General features: G+C 38.8%; 1 protein-coding gene across 1 annotated transcript in view; it reads left to right on the top strand.

Moving 5' to 3' along the window:
* adamts2a (ADAM metallopeptidase with thrombospondin type 1 motif, 2a) overlaps window positions 1–21,139 on the top strand; it is a 96,367-nt gene extending 75,228 nt beyond the window's left edge. Inside the window, exons 5-22 of the mRNA XM_056262114.1 lie at window positions 1,438–1,521; window positions 2,099–2,255; window positions 2,922–3,027; window positions 5,525–5,668; window positions 5,770–5,902; window positions 7,704–7,817; window positions 7,917–8,062; window positions 8,137–8,312; window positions 10,392–10,525; window positions 12,708–12,831; window positions 12,956–13,036; window positions 13,349–13,512; window positions 14,447–14,606; window positions 15,457–15,589; window positions 15,730–15,937; window positions 16,688–16,817; window positions 16,908–16,982; window positions 20,011–21,139. Of these exons, the coding sequence (XP_056118089.1) occupies window positions 1,438–1,521; window positions 2,099–2,255; window positions 2,922–3,027; window positions 5,525–5,668; window positions 5,770–5,902; window positions 7,704–7,817; window positions 7,917–8,062; window positions 8,137–8,312; window positions 10,392–10,525; window positions 12,708–12,831; window positions 12,956–13,036; window positions 13,349–13,512; window positions 14,447–14,606; window positions 15,457–15,589; window positions 15,730–15,937; window positions 16,688–16,817; window positions 16,908–16,982; window positions 20,011–20,840 (3,099 nt within the window). The 3' untranslated portion in view covers window positions 20,841–21,139. The remainder of the gene's footprint in view (window positions 1–1,437; window positions 1,522–2,098; window positions 2,256–2,921; window positions 3,028–5,524; window positions 5,669–5,769; window positions 5,903–7,703; window positions 7,818–7,916; window positions 8,063–8,136; window positions 8,313–10,391; window positions 10,526–12,707; window positions 12,832–12,955; window positions 13,037–13,348; window positions 13,513–14,446; window positions 14,607–15,456; window positions 15,590–15,729; window positions 15,938–16,687; window positions 16,818–16,907; window positions 16,983–20,010) is intronic.
* Window positions 21,140–21,368: the final 229 nt, after the last annotated feature.

Raw genomic sequence — 21,368 nt, 5'->3', positions numbered from 1 at the left:
ACGTCCGTTGGTGACGCCCCTCTGGAAATGATTCGTCTATGACGCTTTGCCAGACCATAACTCAGTTACAACTGAGAATGGTCTGGTTTTAATCAGGCTAGGTGAAATGGCTTTTCAAACGAGAAAAAAATGTTGGGGAATTGATTGGATGGTCGTGGTTTTCTATTGCTGTGATGTCATGTGAGTGACAGGTTGTCCTGTCCTTGCGCCAGTAAACACGTCATCAGAGAAGAGAACATAAATCATTCATAATAAATACTGCAATATTCCATAAAAAAAAGAAATGTCAATTTTGATTTCATGGTGACTAAAATATCAAAAGATTATTATTATTATATATATGTATATATATATATATATATATATATATACATACAGCCATCTGTGATTATGTGAATACGCACTCATCTAAAGTTTAGTTTCATTGAAAAACAAGTGGTGTTATAAGGAGTAGGCATCTAATTGTATCTGTATGCATTCTGGTGAAAGGTTGAAGCGTTCTAGTGGAAACTATACCCAGCTGAGTGTCTGCTCTCCATAATCATGCTCAGATTTTTAAACAGCCTCTTGTCGAGCTGTCATCCATCTGTCAGTGTCTTTTTTGTATGAGAGTGTGTGTGTGTGTGGTTTAGTGCTTCATTCGGTTTCTTTCTTACACACCCTGGTCATTTAGCCAGAGCTTAGTGCCTCCTTACAGATTTCTTCCCAGGTTCCCCCAGGGCATTGTGTAAATGAGTGGAGAGAAGTCAGGTGTGAGTATGCTGAAACTGTCTCTCTTCTTTAGGCCCATGTAATGCTGAAATTCAACTGGGGATCTTGAATATATGTTCTTTTATGAAGGGATGCAGATATGCAGGGGTGTCTTTCTTTCTCTTGCTTTGAGATAACACTTGTACCCCTCCTTGTTCACTTTTTTATAAAAAAATTTAACACTTTTCCCCCCCCTCTGAGGTACCCTGAGGGTCCCAGGACGTCACTTTTATATATACTTTTTTACGTACAAATTTCTACCTAGAAATATCTTTTTCATTTAAAAATCTCTGCCTGAATAATCTGAATGAACATGTACAATAGACATAACGCTACCGATATAAATATACTTTACACATACCTAAACACATGTCAAGGCACTAGTAAATGATGACTCAGGGTTCAGGGTTTGCCTTTAAAACCTTCTCGAGGTGACTGTAAGGCTAAGTGCGGTGCATTTTTCGGCTCACAGGCAGTAAACTCTGCTTTTTGTTAAACTCTGTAACTTCTCAAATTGCCTCTGGCTCTGTGACAGTTTTTACATAATACATAATTTTGGTATCCGTGTTATTGCCCAGACGAATTACACATCCATGCATCACATCTAGGCTGTCTCTATTAAGGCTGTGTTTGTGTTACCTTTCTTCTTGTTTATCCTTTATGTTTTTCTTATGAATCGTTCCACAGGTGAATGAGATTTATCAGGACAGCTCCCTGGGTGCCAATATTAATGTTGTCCTGGTTAGAATCATGATGCTCTGCTCCTCCAAGGTAAGACGGCATCAGCCAGCTTCCTTCTGAAACTTTTTTGGATGACTTTGGTTGTATCAACAGCACTTCAAAGTATGGAAATATCTTAACTATGAAAAATATGATAATCTAGTGTACTCGACTGTCCAACAGAGACTGTTTTGAAGTATATCCTGTTATCGCAATCCAAAGCAAAGTCTCACCACTGTAGCTGAAGAAGATCGTTTTAATGTTAGACTTTTGGATTTATGTCTGGAGCCTGGACACATTAACAATGGCCTGAATGCCTAAGAATCTTTTAAAGCTTAAAATGAGAAATATTGTGTACACTTAAAAAAATCAGCATGTGAAAATTTAATTTAATTATTTTAGGTTGTCAAAGTGGTGTTGAAGTTCACTGCATACTTTTGACCTCTATGAAAGACTTTGATTGATTTGTTTCTAATTGTCTCCTGTATTCTAAGATAGAAAGTAAATTCTAAACTAAATTGAAATCTGGTAATTGAAATCCCTCATGCCCCAGTAAAAAGGGTCTAGCGACATCCTTGGTTGACAAAGTGGGAGTGTATGAACCTGTGATTTGTGTTGGTTTTGCCAGTCCATGGGTTTGATTGAGCTGGGCAACGCCTCTCAGAGTCTGGAGAACGTCTGTCGCTGGGCCTTCCTGCAGCAGAAAGAGGACAAGAATGATGCAGAATACCACGATCATGCCATTTTCCTCACCAGGCAGGAGTTTGGGCCCAGTGGCATGCAGGGTAATACTTTTATGAAAACATAACATGATGCATGTACTAGAGTTGTCAAAAGTACAGACTTCGGTACCAAGTTGGTACTGAAATTGAAAAAATGTGACGATACCAGCATTTCCCTCTAGCATTTTGAGCGCTGTTGAAGGGATTCTTAAACACCTCTTATTGGCCATTGTGTTGACGCGCTCAACATAGATGTCTGTGATTGGCTACAGTGATCAACAATGACATCTTTGACGCTCTTCACCGAATGCTTACATAGATACACACGGGAGCATTTAAAAACAGGCATCTCAGCGGATCCCTAATATACCTGCTGATAGATGCCTGTTTCTAAACCCTCCCGTGTGTATCTATGTAAGCGCTCGGTGAAGAGCGCGTTGAGCGCGTCAACACAATGGCCATTCAGAGGTGTTTAAGAATCCCTTCAACAGCGCTCAAAATGCTAGAAGTCACATTTTTAATCGTTACATTTTAAAATTTCAGTACCGACTCTAGCATGTAAAATTCAACTAAAATTCATGTAACGAGGAGAGTTACACAAAGTTATTTTCAGCAAGACTTGCCGATTTGACAGACTGTTGTTTATGCGACTGTTGAGTTATGTGACTATGCAAATAACGTTACTTCTATACTTTTCTACTCTGACTTTTATCTTCCCTTTCTTTGCAGGTTATGCTCCTGTGACAGGAATGTGTCACCCTGTGAGAAGCTGCACTCTGAACCACGAGGATGGCTTCTCCTCTGCTTTTGTTGTGGCCCATGAGACAGGACATGTGTGAGAAAAACTTGATCAGAACTTCCACCATAATTTGCCACCACCGACCAATGTTGGAGTAGCTAATATGAAAGTGTTAAGCCTCAAGATACTCCGAATTTAAAGTAGAAAAAAAAACAGACGCTAATTTACGCTGCTATTGGTAGATTGTATTGGTAATTATGAAAATGATCCGGCTGCGTTTGCGTTCTTTAATTTGCGCGTCTTCATTAGATCACGCATTGAACTTTCTACTTCCATTGGCGCTTTTTTGGAATTGCACTCTAACGCAAATTTGCCCTGTTTAGTAAATCTGGCCCTAAGTAGTATGTTACAATTCAAGCCATAAATAAGAGTTGGCTATATTGAAGCTATTGGGGGATGGCAATATCTTTGAATATCAGACTATATTATTTTTAATCAGAGCAATATTAATATGGCACAAAAATTAGCAATAAAACTAGAAAATGCCACAATTACTGATACTTGTATCAGGCCGATTCTGCGCTCAAGTACTTTTACTCGTTCTCATTAAAATGTTCCGATACCAAAAACCAAGACGACACAGCATATATACAGTGTTTGTGTCTTGACAAAGAAACAGCCAACAGAACAAACAGGGAGCAGAATGGAGATATCAGAGAGGATATGGATGTCTATGAAGTAAATGTATTTAATTAATAGAATATTAAACATAAATTCAATATTTTCGCGCAGTAGTATAGACGTGAGAGCTTGATTTATGGATAATGGGTGGTTCCCTACATTATTACAGGTAAACATCATGTATAAATGGTATGAACAGTAAAAATAACAGAAACTTGTACAACACATTCTAACAGACATAATTAAGCCTGAAAAAAAAATACTAAAGAGAAAATATATTTATTAAACGAATTTAATAAACTAATATAATTTATATTCTGTTGGTTTCTCTTACCCATATTTTTAAAAATTTTTTTAAAAAAATACAAATGCATTGAAAATACAGGTATTGTCATGAATTATCAGACACAGGTAGATCCAAACGCAGCGTGAGTTTATTTACAGGGAAGTCAGATAGGCAATGGTCACAGACAGCAGACACAGCATAGGAGACAAGGAAATAATCAGGATCCGATAACCAGGCGGGATAACTGAGGCAGGCGGCAGACGAGACGGAATCCAGGAAACAGACAAGGGGTCAAAAGGCAGGCAGCAGACAATCGAGGAACAGGTTCAGCAAGGGTCGAAGACACAGACAGGAACAGACTAGACTTGAATAACAGACTAGGATAAAGATAACAGACTAGATAACAATGAAACAAGATCAGACTAGGAAACGCTCGGAATTGAACACAACAGTGACATTCAGTCATTCAAGACTACGCAATGGGCGATAGAGACAGTGAGGTATAAATGTGTGTGGAGCTGCGTGTGGAACTAGATGCAGGTGTGAGAGTGATCAATGGAAACAGGTGTGTGCGTAATCAGTTCAGGGTGTGTGCGTAAACAGTCCAAGGAAAGGCCGTTCAGAAGTGGAGCGCCCTCTCGTGGCACTTGAGGGCAATCCAGCAGATCACCGTCACGTAACCCCCCCTTTAAGGAGCGGCTTCCAGACGCTCCAAAGACGATCCAGGCGGGGGCGGGGGGGGGGGGGGGGGGGCTGGGGGGGTAGAGCTAAGGCGATCCTGGGGGAGGGACGGAGGGCCGGAGGGCCAGGCCCATGCAGGGCAACGAGACCAGGACATAGCCACGGCGGGCCTGGGCCGCAGAGCGTGGGCGGACCTGACTGGGCAGGTGGCCAGGGCGGAGCAGGATGGACCGAAGGCCACGGCGGAGCAAGAAGAGTCGTTGGCCAGGCAGAGCGGAATAGACCGAAGACCACGGCGGAGCAGGAAGAGTCGTTGGCCAGGCAGAGCGGAATAGACCGAAGACCACGGCGGAGCAGGAAGAGTCGTTGGCCAGGCAGAGCGGAATAGACCGAAGACCACGGCGGAGCAGGAAGAGTCGTTGGCCAGGGCGGAGCAGGATAGGCCGAAGACCACGGCGGAGCAGGAAGAGTTGGTGGCCAGGGTGGAGCCCCCTCAGGCTTCCCTGGATGTGAAGACCTCTCGGGCAGCCACGGCAGAGAGGACCCCTCAGGAGACCATGGCGGCACGACCTTCATGGTCCTTTCGTGGAGCCTTCTGCACAACAAAGAGGAGCTTAAATATACAAAGATAATAAGCTCAATGGCGAACAGATGTGCTGATTGAATAAGTATCCATAGAAACTAATGACTGGCTGGGAAAACGGAACAAAGGAGCACAGGAAACAGGTTCTTGAAGAGAAACAAACTAACAGTCCATGAAAATAAAACTTAACTTAAACCAAACATGACAGTATCGGTGCATCCTTAATATTTTAATGAATTAGATATTATATTATATAATAATATACATAATATATTATGTATTACATATTTACATTCTCTCACTCATGTTTCCTTTAAGTACAAAAGATGACTGAGAGAGTAATATTCGTTTGTTGTATTCAGACTGGGGATGGAGCATGACGGCCAGGCGAATGAGTGCGGGGATGAGGTTCCCATGGGCAGTATCATGGCTCCTCTGGTTCAAGCAGCCTTCCACCGCTTTCACTGGTCCCTATGCAGTCAACAGGAGCTCAGGCGATACCTCAAGTGAGTAACTGTGTTTTTGTAGCTTCCTGATTTGTAGTATATGAATATATTCACCCGGTTCATTGATTGTAAATCCTAAAATAGTGCTGTTACTCATGCAGTGCATATGACTGTCTTCGTGACGACCCTTTTGATCATGAGTGGCCAACTCTGCCCCAGCTGCCTGGTCTGCATTACTCTATGAACGAACAGTGCCGCTTTGACTTTGGCATGGGCTACATGATGTGCACTGCGGTGAGTGAAACAGAAACTTTATCACACCAACCAACCTGACATGCCATCTGACTCCACATCCAACCACATAAACTAGTAAGATTTACAGTTAGTGAATCTGGCAGTGCAGTATACAGTGGAGTCCAAAAAGTTAATAAGAGATAATAAGAGATATGTGAAAATGTGCGATGTTTGTTTTCATTTAAACTATCAAATAAATACTTTTTTTTTTTAAACTGTGAAAAGCCATGAGATAAAATAAAGAAGGAATATTTAAAGGGTTAGTTCACCCAAAAATGAAAATGCTGTCATTAATTACTCACCCTCATGTCGTTGCAAACCCGTAAGACTTTTGTTCATCTTCGGAACACAAATGAAGATATTTTTGATCAAATCTAAGATATTTCTGTTCCTCCATTGACAGCTACAGGTAGTAAAGGCATCATAAATGTAATCCATGGGATTATGTGATTTTATGAAGTGCTTTGTTTGTGCAAAAAAAAAACATCATAATTTATTTATAAAATATGAATCTTCAACGCGCTCTCATGAGAGCACCATGACACATGCGTGTTGTGTTGACGCGAGAGCAGGCGTTGCGTAAACGCGAGTTGTAGATAAATATTTTGTAAATAAAGTAGTACATTGTGTTTATCAGCACTTGTGTCGCTTCATAAAATTGAGGTTTAACCACTGGAGTCACATGGATTAATTGAATGATTTCTTAACTACCTTCCTGGGGCTTGAAAGTGTTAGTTGCGTAGCTGTCAATGGAGGGACAGACAGCTCATAGATTTCATCAACAGAACTTCATTTGTGTTCTTCAGATGAACGAAAGTCTTACGGGTTTGGAATGACATGAGGGTGAGTAATTGATGACAGAACCCTTTAAGATTATTTCTAATATGAATAATCAAATGACATTGCTCATGTAACTCTTTGTACAGATGATTATATGTTCTTGCTTCCATTGAAGCACACGATGCTCTTTGGATCATTCTCAGATCATTGAACGTCAGAACATGCAAGTAGAACATGCAGGAGAACATGATCATCAGATTTTACAGGTTTCGGGTCTTTTTTTCTTCTTCAAACATTTTACCTTTAGGGGTACAACAGTTGACCTTGAGGGGACACCATTTTTAACCATTTTTTAATATGTATGGTAGTACTATGATCTTTTATGGGTAAATAAGGTACAAAGTTGTCCCTTTAAGGTTACTTCCCCAGTGACAAACTGTTGTACCCCCTAAAGGCACAAGATTTCCAATTTGTTTTCTGAGAGTATATGGTATATAATTTATAATTAAAAAAAGTAATAAATTACACAGGGTAAGGTTTCATTAATTTTATTTATTTTTAATCATTTTCTTTTTACTTTAAATCAGAGTCTGTTTACTACTCTATTATTATTAACAAGGTTGCTGTAGATGTATTTCTCATTTGTAGGTGTATTTTCCATTTACCTGTCTATGACTTGTGCACACTTTTCCCATTGTCATTAATGGTTTCCTGTTGAGACAAGTAAAAAAGATAACAAAAAGTAATAAAGTAACAAAAAATTATTCAAAATAGAAACATTTCTAGACTCTTGGACTCCACTTATGTTTATCATCTTATATTAAGAAGTAACGTTGTTAAAGCAGGTGCAAGCAGGGAATTCACCTGTAAACAAGTAAATTAAAAAAAAACATTTAAAAAACAGAAGTCCTCTGTCACTTTCCTATTTCCCTGCACCATACAGCCATGTAATCTGAGCTTCTCACGAGCTTTAGCTTTCACAGGCTACGTGTATGAATGAGAGCATGACTGTTTCTTTTAGTACAGCACCTACGATCCTTGCAAGCAGTTGTGGTGCAGCCACCCCGAGAACCCTTTCTTCTGCAAGACCAAGAAGGGCCCTCCTATCGACGGGACCACGTGTGCAACAGGAAAGGTTGGACTTGTAGACCCTCTATTCTACTGTACGTTACACAGAACCAAAATAACAGATACCACTTTTATCTTTTACTATTTCTTCTCTCTATTTCTCTAGCACTGTTTTAAGGGTCACTGTATCAAGTTGACACCAGATATTCTTAGGCAGGATGGCCATTGGGGTCAGTGGACCAAGTTTGGTTCCTGTTCTCGGACCTGTGGTGGTGGAGTGCGGTTCCGCACTCGAGAGTGTAACAACCCAATGTGAGTGTCTTTAGATTGATCGTCCCATCATCTTTCTCGTCTGTTGACTTGAACAAACCTGTTCTGTGTTTTAGTCCGGCCAATGGGGGGCGCACTTGTTATGGAAACAACTATGAGTTCCAGCTCTGTAACATGGAGGAGTGTGCAAAGGCCCTGGCTGACTTCAGAGAGGAGCAGTGCAAGATGTGGAACCCCCACTTTGAGCATGAAGACACCAAACACCATTGGCTGCCCTACGAGCACCCGGAGCGTGAGTCAAAACTATTTATTTAGTGTTATTAACCCCCAAATCATTTTCCACTTTCGTTGGCGGTGAAAAAGACATTGGCACACTCACCTGTTATACTTTTCATTTTAATGCTTCCTGATGTTCGCCATGTGTCTTTCGTTCAAAGGAATGTGCTTTTTAAATATGCACAAAGCTACGTTTTCTGTAAATGCTTTCCCTCGCTCCTGTAATCTGTGTTCAAGGAAGTTATTATGTGGCATTTAGAACCACTTTTTTTGTATTCTAGTAACTTTACGCTTCTGCATTTTGAGATATCTGTAACACTTTACAGTAAGGTTTTATGTGTTAACATTAGTTAACTACATTAGTTAGCATGAAGTAACAATGGATCTTAGTTAATGTTAATGTTAATATCAACATTTACTACTGTAACTGTCGTAGGCCAGTAAGAGCTGTGCATGTAAACCTCAATCCCCTGATCTCAAGAAACGCTCTAGCGACTGATGCTGGAGGCTGTTGTCTTTAGCTTCCTCGTTAGAGCGCCCGCCTCCCACGCCGGAAATCACGGTTTGATTCCCGCTCAGGGCAGGTCAGTGGGACTGGTTACACTAGTACATTTTTTTAAGATCAAAAGTTGGATCTGTTAACATTAGTTAATGCACAAACATGTATACCAGGGGTGCCCAACCCTGCTCCTGCTGATCGACTGTCCTGCACATTTCATCTCCAACCCTAATCAAACACACCTGCCTTTAATTTTCAAGCGATCCTGAAGACCTTAATGGGTTGCTTCATGTGTGTTTGATTAGGGTTGGAGATAAACTGTGCAGGACAGTCAATCGGCAGGAGCAGGGTTGGGCACCCCTGATGTATACTAACATTAACAAAGGTTAAATGCTGTAAAATATGTATTGCTTGTTCATGTTAGTCAATGCATTAACTAATGTTAACAAATTAGACCTAATTGTAAAGTGTTACAGAGATATCTTCTTTTATGCTGTGCCATTAAAACCTCAATGCAGAACAGCAACAAAGAGAATGGAAATTAAATTAATGGAAAGGACGAAACCAAAACTCCTTTCTGGGGAAACAATCCTCTTTTTCTTTTTCTTTTTTGGCTGGGATTTTTCTCTCCTTCAGGATTATGGTCTCATTATTTATGTATTTATTTGGTAATGTCAACATTAAGAATTTAGAACGAGTAATAGGGTTGTTACTCAACTGGAGAGTTACTCTTAGCTGCTTGGATACATTCGCCAAAGGTTTGGCCCAGTCACTGAGAAGGGCATCAGCCAAGCATTGGACAGCAGCAGTTGGAAGAAAGGCTCATGGAAATGTGATTAAGCAGCAATGGCATCTCCAGTTATCCACTGGGGCTGAATTACTGCTACAGTAAAAGGAATGCGGGTACTATCCAGCTAATAACCACTCCAGTGTCCTCTTCTACTGCTGAGAGGAATAAACAGTCTTGCTTTCTATACACAGTATGAACAATGTTGCAGTGGTTGCCAAAACTTTGTCATTATTTATGATTATTCATGTAGCAGACACCTTGATTTCGGACACATACACCACAACGATATCACTGGTATTCTTATTAAATTGTGTAATTTATTCCTGTGATAGCAAAGCTGAATTTTCAGCATCATACAAGTCTTCATTCTCACATGATCCTTCAGAAATCATTCTAATATGCTGATATGCTGCTCAAGAAACATTTCTTATTATTATCAATGTTCAAAACCATTTAATACAGCTTAATATTTCTTTGGAAACCAGGATTTTTTTGTTATTAAAATTGTACAGTCCCAGTTATACTGTCATATACAGATGTTTTAAAGCAAAAATGTATGCACGATTTGGGGGTGGAGCTATCAAGATAGGGGTGTGGACCTTTTGGGTAGGGAGCGTGTTGTGGTGATTTCAAATATCAACAGCCTTTCTCAGATATCGGTTACTGCACCTTATTATTAATTTCAGTGTCAAAAATAAAAAACATTATGTGTGCTAAAACTGCACCTCGCATACAAATAGCTACAAAAATGAATCGTATGAATTTGTCTGTGGTCTGCTTTTTTTTTTTTTTTTTTTTTTGGACAGCTGACGAGAGATGTCAACTATACTGCCAGTCAAAAGAGACCGGAGACGTGGTGCCCATGAAGAGAATGGTGCATGACGGCACACGTTGTTCCTACAAAGACCCTTACAGCGTGTGTGTGCGTGGGGAGTGTGAGGTAAAGCTTATTCACACACACACATACACACACACACACACACACACACACACACACACACACACAAACCATCCATCACTGAAGTTCATCCTCCAAAATGCCATAGAATGAATAATATCAGGTCTTTTATAATCAGCTTTCTGAGGCCTTTCCACTTCTCATTGCCAGTTAAAGTGAGAGCTAGAACAGAAAACTTTCTTGAATGGTTTGTTTTTAGCTTGTTCTGTTATTGGTGGAATACATGACTGTGATGTCTTGTGGGTAGGCCAGATTGATGAAGTACATGCTTAGATTTCAATGTTTTGCTACTTGAATTAAAAGATAAAGTGCATTCCGATATTTATTGCTTTATAATCTGAGAGGGATGTGAATGTCTGGAAAAGGATGGGTTTGAATTTGTTCTGGCACTGGCACTCAGTAAGGGAAAGAGAGGATCTGTGATTGTTTCCATTCAGTTGTGTGCTCAAGATCGTTTCCTACATGAACATCTTTAACTTTATTCACGTTTATTGATTTTATTGGCAAATAGGAGTACTGGTTTGAATTAGGATTTAGAGCTAGAGTTTAGAGCTCATGTACCATCTACACATAATGTTGTCTTAGCCTTGAAAAGGACATTTACTGAAATGGTTGCAGCACCACACACAAAAGCAAAGGGTTTCAATTATAGATTCAAATTAAAATATTTTGGAGAAGTATTTTGCAGAAATTGTTTTCTTAATCAGTTTTTTTTTTTCAAGTAAAAATATTGAAACATTTTAAACATACTTCAGAAGAGAAAAGTTGTGTGTGAGTGTGTGTGTATTTCAATCATGTCAACTTTCGGAGTGAATTATTTAACCAGCATTTATTGACATGCGGCAATGAATGTACATAGGCTTGATTTTTAGGTGGACGAGATTTTGGTGCTGAGGAGAAGAAAGGGGTATATATATATATATATATATATATATATATATATATATATATATATATATATATAATATAGAAAAATAGAATTGCTCTAAAGACAAGTCTTTTGCAATTATCTTTATGTATTGATATACATTTTATTTTTTGGATGTTTTTACTGAGAAAAAATACTAATTAAAATTTATTTTTGCAGTACTTATTTGCCTATTAGTAGCCCATGATTATTACGGATGAATTTTGTATTTGGCTGACCCACTCCATACATAATAAATGTGTGATGTTAACTCATTTTTATTTTTAATAATACTACTGATCATTTCTTCATGAGTGAAACCTTTTAAAGGCACAATATGTAATTTTCGCCACTAGAGGTCGCTTATTCAAAACAAAGGCATAGCTTGATGACACCGTGATTTCGCGCAATCATGGGAGTTGTTGTCTTCACCTCTACAGGCAGTGGAAAAATCTGATGGGACTCGAGCAGAAATCATATTCACGAATGAGCTAATTTATTAAAGATTTATTAACATTACATGAGGGGTGGGGCTGAAAGCCGTTGGAGCGGAACGAGGCCGCTGGAGCGATGGCTAATGAGAGACAAGCACGACACACAGCTCGAGAGCAGTGGAGCTTCTATTATTCTGCAGACGACCGCTTTCGAGTCGTCCGTTCATGCGTATGTGGGGTAACGCAGCCCTGGTTTATCATATTAGATACATTTTAGTGTGTTGAAAGTTATGTTATCATGTTACTCTGTGCGTTCACTTGGCGGCAACTATGAGACCGTTTCTTGCACACTGCAGTGAGCTAGATCGATATTAGACATGGAAAACATAGTACTCACGGTAAATCAAGAAAACTAGATTTAAACTATATAACACTGATTAGTTTTCTGTTGATGAATGTATCCAAACAGTTGCTCACCGGTCTATAAAACATAATATATTAAAGTGTATTTGGTGTTTCCATGGTTTCTAAAAATAAAATCACCAAACCTTCTTGGAAACATTTGGGATAATGTAAGTACACAAGTCAACAAAATATATAACATTGTTCTAGTGGTTTTTGGATATTTTAATCCGAAAATCGTACATATTGTGCCTTTAACGAAAAAAATGCACCTTGAATGAATTCCAAAAAGTTCCTGCAAAAAATGTTTTATGAAATAACATTTCTGTGAATCTGCTCAACTTATCTAAGGTCAGCACCTAAGTTGGACCTACATCTCTCTATATATTCTTGGTTCTTTTAAACCCTGCTCTCTGCACAGAAAGTGGGCTGTGACAATGTTATAGCCTCAGAGCTAGAGGACGATAAGTGTGGCGTGTGTGGAGGAGACAACTCCACCTGCAAGATTGTCAAAGGAAACTTCACCCGCAGCACAAGGAAACCAGGTGAGCTTCTGCCCTCACAGCAGACTCAATGTTTTCAACCCAGATTCATTCTAAAATGTCATCATAATCAGGAAATCCTTCCATTTTCGAATCTCATTTTGGCTTTTGTGAATTTCATTCTTAGGTTTTCTGAAGATCCTGGAGATTCCTAGAGGAGCACGCCACATACAGATCCGTGAATTCAAAGGAACTCCACATATTCTAGGTAGAAGCTCATTCTCAGTAAATGGCAGCGTGATTAATTACTCCAACACTGGCCCTCATAGTGCAAGTGTCTGGCCTCCCACTGTTTGTTATTGATGGAGAGGTTTGGACTCCTCCTGGCACTGATAACATTAGGAGCTCCAGCTCAGTGGCTGTGAAGCACCTTGACTACTTTGAAGTAATGCCTTCCAAAATTGTGATTTATAGGTACAAGGAATGTTGATGAAGACTGATCCTTGTTTTTTCTCACTGGGTGCATAAATTGGACTGCATGGAGATGAGATTGTCCTAATGTTAAATTGTCCTCTGCTAGCGGTGAAGAACCAGGCCACAGATCATCTCTTCCTGAACGACGAGGGCGATTTTCCTGAGTCACGTACAGTAATCGAGAAAGGCGTGGCGTGGGAGTATGCTAACAATGATGACATGGAAACGGTCCAGACCACCGGTCCACTCAAATATGGAGTTCTCATAATGGTGAGAATGAGCATTATATTCAAAATGACCAAAGTAGACAACTATAAATCCAGTTCGGGATAATAAGGGCACTAGATCTATTAGTGCATTTCTAAATACTACTAGTTGGACGTTAGTTCACCCCAAAATTAAAATCAGTTTTTTATTTAATTTACATTCATAATTAATTTCATTTAATTATACATTACATTCATCATTTACTCACCCTCATGTCCATCCTCAATATATATGACTTTCTTTGTTCAGATAAGCACAAACAAACAATTTTTGGAAACTCTGTGAGTCCATATAATGCAAGTGAATTGGTGCCGCTCATGTGATGCTTGAAAAACCACACACGGCAATCCATATGACCCCAGTGGATGAATCAATTTCTTCTGAAGCGAAACGATAGGTGTGTGAGAAAAATATATAAACCATATATAAACCTTTCACAAATTCAGATTGCACTAGAAGTAACACGGAAGCACAGAGGACCACCACTTCTTGCACAAGCTTTTTGATATGTGATGCACTTACAGTACGTCACGTATAACAACGTCCCTCTCAAGAACTCTGGTATGACCGAAGACCTGGAATTAATTCATCCAGTGGGGTTATTTATGGATTACCGTCACGATCGCTGTGTGTGTGTGTGTGTGTGTGTGTTTTTTAAGCATCAACAGTGCAGCACCCATTCAACGGAATTATATGGACATAGATTGATTATTTTCCTACAAATTTTCATTCGTGTTTATCTGAAGAAAGAAAGTAATTTACATTGAGGATGGCATGAGGGCGAGTAAATGAAGTGAAATTAATTAAAATATTTGGGTTAACTATCCCTAGTTGGTAAGTACAATTCAGGTTAAATCACATGATAGCAATAAGGCTTGTCAATAGAATGTATTTTATAAAAGTAACATACTTCTCCGATATCAAACATCTTCTCCAGGTTCAGTCTCAGAGCATTTCTAAAGTCACGCTTTCATACAAATACATCCTGCCTGAAGACCCGCTCTCATCAATGGAGAACACCCTGCCTCAGGACGACACAATTTACTTTGAGTGGGCTCTCAGGAAGTGGTCGCACTGTTCCAAGCCATGCGGCGGAGGTACACAGCAATATAGAAGAATATTTCTCATTTTCAATTCACATTCAATAGACTTAGAATTTAAATTGAATTGACAATGTCCCACATTATTTTGGATTAGAATTTAGTTAGGAATGACAATTAACTACATTTTTGAATTGGTGGCATTTCAAACAAATTAAAAAGTTTTATGTACAAAACCGTTCAAAAGTTTGGGGTTGGTACGATTTTTTATGTTTTTGAAATAATTATCTCATGTAAAAAATCATTAAAAAAAATTTGTACAAAATAATTACAATTTGAAAAAAAAATCTATTTAATTATGTTATTACAATTTTTATTTATTCCTGTGATGGCAAAGCTGAATTTTCAGCATCATTTCTCCAGTCTTCAGTGTCACATGATCCTTCAGAAATCACTCTAATATGCTGATTTGGTGCTCAAAAAAAACATTTATATTATTAGCAATGTTGAAAACAGATGTGCTGCTTAATATTATTGTGGAAACCGTGATTCAATATAAAGTATTTTAACAGAATTTATTTGTAACATTAATATTTTGTAGCAATATAAACATATTATCGTATATGATAACATATTTGTGTGTAATTCATACTGAAAAGTAAAGGTATTGATTGTTTATTTAATTGTACTTCCTTAAATTAAGGTTGGAATTACAATTCTGTATTCTGTTTGTTACCTCACTTCAAATTCAATTCAAATTGAGGAAAATTGATCAAATAATTGAATCCTCAGTTCACCTCTGAACGGGGCACAACCCTGACAGACACGAGCTATGATTGAAACTTGGATCAACCATAGAAGACAACAGCTTGTATTGTGGCGTTTTGTCTATTTGTCTGGCTTGCAGGGAAACAATACACACGTTTTGGATGCCGGAGGAAGTCGGATGGCAAAATGGTACACCGCACACTCTGCGCCAACATACCCAAACCCCGTGCCATCAGTCGAGCTTGCAACCAGAAGGAGTGCTCAGAACCAATGTAAGCTAATGAGGTTCACCATGTGGTAGTTTTCAAACCAATATCATACAATTGTACTTGAACACACAATGCGTGACAGATGATGATGTAAGGATATGGGGTTTTGTGGACATTTTTTAAATGTGTATTGTGTATATCAGCTGGGTGACAGGAGAATGGGAGGAGTGCAGTAAATCATGTGGTAAGACCGGTTCTCAGACTCGACCTGTGCGCTGTGTGAGACCTGAACTGGACGGTTTATACAAAGCCATCAACGCCAAATATTGCAACGACGACCGGCCTGAAGGACGACGATCCTGCAATCGTCACCTATGCCCCGCACAGTGGAGAACTGGACCTTGGTCTCAGGCGAGTTAGATTGTTTTTTCATTTATCATAGAAAAAAACTCTGGATTCATATTGGATATTTAATTGTACATGCTCTTTTCCCATATTTTTTGTCACCATCTAATGCTCAAAGTTATTCACTTGTAGCATTTAAAATAGATTTTTAGTGTTTAGTGGTCACCATTGACTTCCATTGCAATAACTCTTGATCGCATTATTTTACATATGCATATGATTACATATGACATCGCTTGTTTCTGCATCTTCTTCGCCTGTGTTTTGATCAGGATATCCAGTGCTCTTTCAGAAGATGTCAAAGCGCCCCCTACCATATAACACTGAAAACACAGAAACACTGAAAATTGAGTGTTTGCTGGGGGAAGCGTTTTCTCACAAATAACGGAAAATTCTGTGTTTTGGCAGGGAAACAGTTAACAAAAAACACTGAGACATTCCTTAAAATGTCTATTATGTTCCACAGAAGAAAGAAAGACCATTTCTGGGTATATTTTTAAGGGTGTCCCTTTTGAGGTTACTTTCACTTTTATGCTGTGACTTTTTTTTCCTTGTAATTTTGATTTTACTATTAAAATATGATAGATTGCTTTTATATCCTAATGTATTGTAACAACCTTATTCTCAAAACAAGCATTCTCGTAATGTCAAGACTTTATTCTCAAAATCCTTTATTTAATTGATGCAGTCTGTTTATAAGTTAATCAGTATTATTGTCACATTCTACTATATGTTTATATGTGTATGTATGTACAGTGCTCAGTGACCTGTGGTAATGGGAGTCAGGAGCGGCAGGTCATGTGCAGCACCCCTGATAATGCCATCGGCATCTGCATGGACACCAAGCCTGAGAACATCAGACCATGTCTTCTGACACCGTGTTCAAGTGAGTGTCCATACAGCTCCTCAGAATTCACTTAAGACTCCTTTAAAGCCACAATAACCCTGTTCTTAAATCCTCTCTCCCAACTCCCAGATGAAAGAGGGAACTTCCTCATCCAGTGGCTCTCCAGAGCTGACCCCGAGTTCCCAGCTCCCAAGATCTCCTCAAGTAAACGTCCCGTCTCCAGTCCTCAGCCTGCTGTGTGCTGCATGGCCGCTCTTTCCTGGACCCTGCCTCTCTCTCTTACACTATGGCTCTGTTACACTCTGCCTTGAGCGCTTTTCTGTCCCTCTCAGAGTCTTAACATTTCCTTCGTTCGAGGGAATTCTGCGGGCTGTTTCTTTCCTCTGCCCTTGTTCGCTCTGTACGTGGTCTTCTGCAGGGCTTAGGGCAAAACACGGCCTAAAAGTGCGGAAGGGGCCTTGTTTTGAGAAGCCATGATGGTTGTGCTACGTCAGGTAATATGAATATGACTGTTGTGACGACTTCCAGGGTGAATCATTCAACGAACTATGAAACAAACTCCTGTGTGAGGGAGTTGGTCCAGTGCTGAAAGAAACTGGTGCATTTCAGTCAATTTTTCAATTCAATACTTATTCAAAATGAGCATAAAGAATATATCACTAAAATGGCATTGTGAGCCATAATTGTCCTTTATTTTGACTGTTAAATGTCATGTATTTTTGTATATATTTTCTTGAAGAATGGTTTAAGATCTGAGTATATAGAAGGAATCATTAAAAGCAATTTTATTTTATTTTTTCGATATGATGATGGTGCACGCTTTAACACTCGCATTTTATTTTATAAATCGGTCGCGTGCCGGCGATTGACGTCATATTGAAGGATAAAAAATACCTCATGCTTCTGCGTAATTAGTTTCCACTCACATCAGACATTTTTGCCTTATTTAAGGTTGAAGGGACACGAGTTTACGTTTGCATGCCCACTGAATTTCGAAAAGAGGCAGCTAAAGAAAAGAATATGGATGTTTACAGCTAAGGGAGTGTTGCTGCTCCTCAGATCTTGGGTTATATCACAGTCTCTCACTGCTGTATGATTATTATGAGTCTGAGGAAAGACAAAGCTTTAGCGATGCAGACGATGTCTAAAGGCCTTTTTTAAAACTAAACAGCGATTATGTGTATATATTAAATGATGTTGAACATACTTAGTAACGTTACATATTCAATGACTGTTATCTCTTACACCAGTAATAAAAGTAATATATTGTATTTATCTATGTATTTTGACCTTACAGGCCACGATTCCTTGCCTGGAAAGTAATGATTTGAGATGCATATAGTATATATCATAATGAAAAGAGTATTTAAAGTTACAATGATATTTTAAAGGATTATAAAGTGTGTGTGCGTGGTCCTGTTTTTTTTATGGGAATGCTTGTACTCTGAGAAACTGGAAGAAATATAACAGGGTCTAGGCTGAAAATCCTCCTTTATTTAAACACACGAGACTTCGATACAAGCTTTACAGTAAAAAGCATTAACGGTAGCATTTGTTTTCAACAGTTCTTCCAGCACGTTTCTGGAATTACATATTCAAACAACCTCACATCTGGACACATTTTTTAAGTATTTAAAACTGTTTAAAGTGATATCAGATAGTGTGTTGAAGGCAGCATGTGGCCTGTAGTCAGATCTCTGCTGAATGCTGGCCTCTGTAGGTCTTATTTGTCATGGCTCTTTCATTCCAGTGTAGCATTAAATAACATTACAGTACGTGCGGTTACGTTTTGTGATTGTTTAAATGTAATTCAGGATGTGCCATTTTTCCTTTTTTTTTATATAACTATAATCCTCAAAATTGTCAGTTTTTCAATGGATTTGATGGTGTTGAGATGTTTTACCAAAATGTTTACTAAACTGTGAATGGTGTGACATTTCAAAGCAGTTTACATTGTACTTAGAAAAGTTGTATGTGTCGTCTTGTATACGCTCTATATTTGACAGGAAGTCTCTATGTAACTATGTGGTTTCTTGTCGGCTGTGTTTATGGGAATAAAGGGTCAACTAATATATTGAATACTTGAACCCTCTGAATATGTGCTCTTGCTCTATAATTTTTTGTTGCTGTTTTACTTAGTGTGACTAACTGTATTTGCATTGCAATTTCCCCCCTCATTTACTGGTGTTCTGCATCTTTCATCTTCTTATTTCATCATTTGTTTACATTATTATTATATTATGTTTATGCTTATATTATATTTTCTTAATATATTACATATTTTGAATTTGTTTGATTTTCTCATGCTATTTTTTTTTTTTTTTTTTTTTTTATCTTGTATTGACAATATTATATATATATATATATATATATATATACACACTACTAAGTTTTGGATCGGTAATATTTTTTATGTTATTAAAATAAGTCTATTCTGCTCACCAAGGCTGCATTTATTTGATTAAAAATACAGAAAAAAAGTAATATTGTTAAAAAACTGTTTTCTATTTTAATATATTTTAAAATGTAATTTATTCCTGTGATCAAAGCTGAATTTTCATCATCATTACTCCAGTCTTCAGTGTCACATGATCCTTCAGAAATCATTCTAATATGCAGATTTGATGCTCAAAAAACATTCATTATGTTTTTTATCAATGTTGAAAACAGTTTAATAAATAGAAAGTTCATAAGAACAGCATTTATTTGAAATATAATTTTTTGTAACATTATAAAGGTCTTTACTGTTACTTTTGAACAATTTAATTCATCCTTGATGTATAAAAGTATTGATTTTTTTATTTACCCCCCCCCCCCCCCCCCCCCCCCCCCAAAAAAAAACTGACTGGTTCTTACTGACCCAAACGTTTGAACGGTAGTGTTTAATGTTATAAAAACTTTCTATTTCAGATCAATTCTGTTCTTTCGTACTTTCTATTCATCAAAGAATCCTGAAAATTCAGCTTTGGTCACAGGAATAAATGACACTTTACCATATATTCACATAGAAAACAGATGTTTTAATTCTAATAATATTTCACTATATTACTGTTTCTTCAAATCAAATAAATGCAGCCTTGGTGAGCAGAAGAGGCTTCTTTTAAAAACATTACAAATCTTACCGATCCAAAACTTTTGCCTGGTAGTGTATATTGTTACGTTATATTTAATACATTTTCTTTTCCCCTCATTATTGTACTGACATCAGTCTTCCGCTGGCTTATTTTATCAGGGCCCCGCTGTAAAGGAGACAAGTCTGTGATCTGTCGAATGGAGGTTCTCAGTAAGTACTGCTCCAACCTTGGCTACAGGCAGATGTGCTGCAAGTCCTGCAGCGAAGGCAACTACACCTCTGAATTCAACCTGACCAGACCCTGGATCTACACCACTGTTGCCCCACCCATAACTCCCACTGCAATATCTCCCGTTCACATGACACAGCTGTACAGGACCTCACAGAAGCCCAGCACAACAATCACACCATCAGTCAGCAGATGGAGAAACATCAGCACCGGCCACACAACCACTCTGAACCCAGTGACCCTAAAACAAAGAACCACAATCACTTTCACCACTGGTTCTGTCACTGTGGACACGAAGCGTCCCAGCACACTCGACTACGAAGAGGAAACCAGCGCCACCTTCTACGAGGACGAAACCTGGACCGACGTCTCAGCTGAGCACTTCTCGGAATCGGAAACTCACGAGTTCATCTCATCGTCTACAGAGCCTTGGTCAACCACTACGCAGTATACAAGCACACCTGAGAATGAACACATCCAGACAACGGATATGACAACTCTACCGCCAAACATTACTGCAACAACGAGCCCTCCTGCCATAGTTAATCTCCATCGGTCAGAAGACAAGAAGGAGAACAACTCCATCGACGTGCCCTACAGGATTGTCAGTCCGAACGAGGTCGCACTCAACCACTTTGTCCCCAAAAAGCGAGTGCCGTTCCGTGAGAGAACGCATAATAAAAGAATTCAAGAGCTCCTTGCAGAGAAAAGACGACAAGACTTCCTGCTTCAAAGACTGAAACGAAGACCAGGAGACTGATAGATTTCCTTTCCTTTATCCCTGTGGTATTTTGTGAGTATATTTTTTAAGCGGTTTTATGGCCTCTACATTCTCTTTTGGCATATACAATATTTTTACAGGAAATAACCTCAGATCTCAATCGTTCATGTTGTGTCTGTTTAAGGCATCTGATCGGGAAGAAAAATGACCCTAGTCAAGGCTTTTTCTGAAGATGACCCAGAGGTTTAGCACATTTAGCTACTTTAAAAACACATGGGATGAATGCAGGGTTGTAAGAAGCTTTCTGTTGTGGAGATCTGGTGGTTTAAGCTTCATTTAAACTGGGCACATACTGTACGATTTTTCCAGTACTTTACGGTTTTTGTACATGATCCCAATGAGATCCGGGGTAAAAGTCATGGAACATTGTGACGTCATCAGTCACATACACATCGTAGCCAAGTGTTTGGTCCCAATGGTGCCCTTGACAGCTTGCACGAGCGGTCACACTGTGTGACCACAATTTCATTGGAGGCTGTGTCATCGTGTAGAAATGTATTTGTCCAA

The sequence above is a fragment of the Rhinichthys klamathensis genome, unplaced genomic scaffold (genome assembly GCF_029890125.1).
Source record: "Rhinichthys klamathensis goyatoka isolate OS25496 unplaced genomic scaffold, OSU_Roscu_1.1 h1tg000191l_1, whole genome shotgun sequence".
NCBI lineage: Eukaryota > Metazoa > Chordata > Actinopteri > Cypriniformes > Leuciscidae > Rhinichthys > Rhinichthys klamathensis.
The sequence above is the reverse complement of the archived record's forward strand: the minus strand, read 5'-3'. Positions and strand labels throughout refer to the sequence as shown.